This window comes from Frankliniella occidentalis, unplaced genomic scaffold, assembly GCF_000697945.3.
Source record: "Frankliniella occidentalis isolate FOCC.00 unplaced genomic scaffold, Focc_3.1 Scaffold5, whole genome shotgun sequence".
NCBI classification, from domain to species: Eukaryota; Metazoa; Arthropoda; class Insecta; order Thysanoptera; family Thripidae; genus Frankliniella; species Frankliniella occidentalis.
Genome location: NW_026267135.1, coordinates 269907 through 272926, shown reverse-complemented (window position 1 = coordinate 272926; position 3020 = coordinate 269907). Strand labels below are relative to the sequence as shown.

The 3020-nt window shown below is 38.6% G+C and overlaps 1 protein-coding gene across 1 annotated transcript; it reads right to left on the bottom strand.

Moving 5' to 3' along the window:
• Positions 1–451: 451 nt before the first annotated feature.
• Positions 452–1673, bottom strand: LOC127749746 (uncharacterized). The gene is made up of 3 exons (XM_052269259.1): positions 1507–1673; positions 859–1431; positions 452–770 (listed from the first exon to the last, which is right to left on the bottom strand). The coding sequence occupies exons 1-3, from the start codon at positions 1651–1653 to the stop codon at positions 510–512; spliced, it is 981 nt and encodes a 326-aa protein (XP_052125219.1). The 5' UTR covers positions 1654–1673; the 3' UTR covers positions 452–509.
• Between the last annotated feature and the right edge of the window lie 1347 nt (positions 1674–3020).

Sequence of the window (3020 nt, the reverse complement as noted above, 5' to 3'; positions counted from 1 at the left end):
ATGTTTTGACTGATAATTTAAGTTCATACTTGAGCTCTTACAGCAGCATTTCAGGCTTGTTGTTTCAGCTTTATATTTATTTTCTATGAATACTCTTACTGTTTTTTTATTTCTAATTAGAATGCTGCATGTATTCTGCATACATGCCACAGTGATGGAATTTGTGATATGTAAAGAAATATAGTACTAATCTTTTATTTCTTAGAAAATTTATTGTCTTTCTTATCCTCTATTCAATATGATCACAATTATCATTAGCACATGTACCTCAAGTCCCAGCTGTTGCACCAGCTGGATTCTCTTCTCTCTACCTCTTATTTTGGCATCTGCCAATCTTCTGTTGAAATTTGCGTTCCCTCCATCTTCATCTTCATCCTCATCTTCATCTCCGGCGTCATTAATCTGATCAACATCAACATAATCCTCTAACAGAATTGTGGGGTCATTCAAATCCTGTAAAGAAACAAGGTTCATTAAGGTTCCCTCCACTATAAATTATACTTGCATTATCAAGTTACTTTTTGAAAGGTCATCCTACCAGTAAGTAGCTTCTCTCCATTCAATATCATAAAGTTGTGCAAAACAAAGCATGCAGTTATATGATCCACTGCTATCTCAACATTGGCTGATTCTAGATGTTTCATTCTCCGCCATTGGCCAAATGATTTGCCAAAGGCATGCTCGATGCGCACCCTTGACTTGCAGAGTGAATGATTGTATGCCCGCTCTTCTGCAGTTAAATTTCCCAAATTTTTAAAAGGGACCATCACCTAAAATATTTACCAAACATTATCATAGAGAAACAATGGTTAACAAATCACTTCTACACACACACCAAAAAAAAAAAATAGTACTCACACTGTCCATTAGAGCATAGGCTTTGTCTCCAAGTATGTGTTGATCATATTGCAATAATTCATCATTATCATCTTCTAGCAGCTTCCTGAAGAGAGGGCTGCGCCTGAATACTCTAGAGTCATGCAGGCTTCCTACTTCCCCTACATGCAAGTCTCTAATCAGAAGATTGTGATCGCACACAGCCATTGTATTAAAGCTGTAGGTTTTGTATCTGTTTCTATATCTCTCTGCCTGCTGACTTGGTGCAGTAATTACATTGTGAGTGCCATCGATGACACCCACAACACCAGGAAAACCAGAATACGCTTCAAATACGCTACTAATGTGTTCTCTCTCTTGAGCATCTGGCCACTTGATGTAGATGGGAGCCATCTCCCTGAGACATTCAATTATAATGGAGTAGTTTTCGTGGACAGAACCAGGTAAGACTCCAAAATGCAACGCCACACTTCTGAAGGTATCAGGATTGGCTAAGATCCGTAGTGTCATCAATAGGGGCACATCAAGACGGTTCCTTACTCGAATTATTCTTCCTGTGTCCATCATGTAATTAGCCAGAGTCTCCAAAAGCACCTAAAGGACATTGACTGTATTAATAAACTATCAAAACTCCCACAAACCACTAAAACAATAATAAGTAGTACTTACCTCAAAAGTTGCTTTCGACAATCTGTAATGCCGTTGAAAAGAAGGATCACCCATGTTTCTCATTCCATCGATGTCAACCTCTATCTTCTCCCAGTAAACTACATCATCTTCTTCTGTAAATTGCAAATTTTTATTATTACATTGCATTATTTACTCCATAGCACCACATTGTGCATCATCACTAACCTAGTAATTCATCGCCGTCTTCAAGCGCGCCCATGATTCTAGCACCCATTCTGCCTATTATCTCCGCTGCCACCATCTCTGCTTCCTCCGCTTCAATTAATGCTTGCCGTAGAAACCATATAGCATGTCTAATCACTAATTGCTCCTCCTCCTCGTTGTCCATTTTCGCGAGATACGATTCTTGTAACAGTAATAACAAGTTTTCCAAACAAACACGACAGACGACACGACGACGACGACGACGACGACGTTTTCAAACCAATACCCCGCCGTGTGTCGAACACGGCGTATTGCCGACGGTGATTTTTACTCGTTCTTTACCACCACCTGCACCAAATCAGTGGTAGAAGAACGAGTATTGATCTCAGTGCGATGTCACGCGTAACGCTATTCATGCTCGGAGTACAGAATATGTACACTTATGATACTTGTACCATTCGAAACTGGGAATGTTGTAGGCGTGACCAACAATGGACCTTTTTTCAAGTTTGACACTACTTTTTTGAGAACTCTTAACAAAATTCGCCGGTTTTCGTTCTAAGTCGATAGACCCGTGCCGCACAACGAATCTTCATCTTGGAACACGAAGCGCATACAGACATGACAATACTACCATTCGAAAGTTCGTTTGCTAGTATTACTGGAAGCAATGAAGATTGTTTTGGTCTAATAGCAAAATTTTGAGAACTCTTAACAGATTTCACAAGTTTTCAGTCTAAGTCCCGTCTGCCGATGTTGCTTCTGCTATTGTGCCGCCAACTGTAGATTCATATTCATTTTGGTTTTCACGGAACGCGCATCTTTTTGAAAGCGCCGACTTTAGCAACAATGCTCTTGTCTTGTGACCTGAAGGAAATACCGAGAATAGCGCCTGTTTTAGCCTTCTTTTTAATTTCGTCATCATCCAGTTTTATATGGTACATGTTTAATAATAATATATATTCTCAGAGAAACGTGACACATGTTGACAGAACAACACTCGTTGATTCTACAACCATATAGATGTAAAGCAACTGAGCACTGAAAGGGTCTCTGTAAAGAACGAGTACCAGTATTCACACAAAATTAATTTTGTGTTTTCTTTCCTCCTTGTTTTTTGTTAAAAACACTCATAAAATCGAAAATTATTTTGTCAGAGCGAATATATGGCCTTAAATTGGCATCTTCTAAGTGCTAATCTGCTAACTGCTAATCTGCTAACTGCTAACTGCTAATCGCTTAACCTGATACAGCCACTTATTCTTACTTTTAATACTAGCATTCAGAACACTTCTTAAAACTAAGAAAATCTTTTAAATTTAATAAACTTGTTATAAAATTTAATTACC

Coding starts and splice junctions, on each gene's coding strand:
- LOC127749746 (XM_052269259.1), bottom strand. CDS start 1,653: ATGCAATGTAATAATAAAAATTTGCAATTTACAGAAGAAGATGATGTA. Junction 1,432..1,506: donor TGTCGAAAGCAACTTTTGAG/GTAAGTACTACT, acceptor AATGTCCTTTAG/GTGCTTTTGGAGACTCTGGC. Junction 771..858: donor CCTATGCTCTAATGGACAGT/GTGAGTACTATT, acceptor TAAATATTTTAG/GTGATGGTCCCTTTTAAAAA.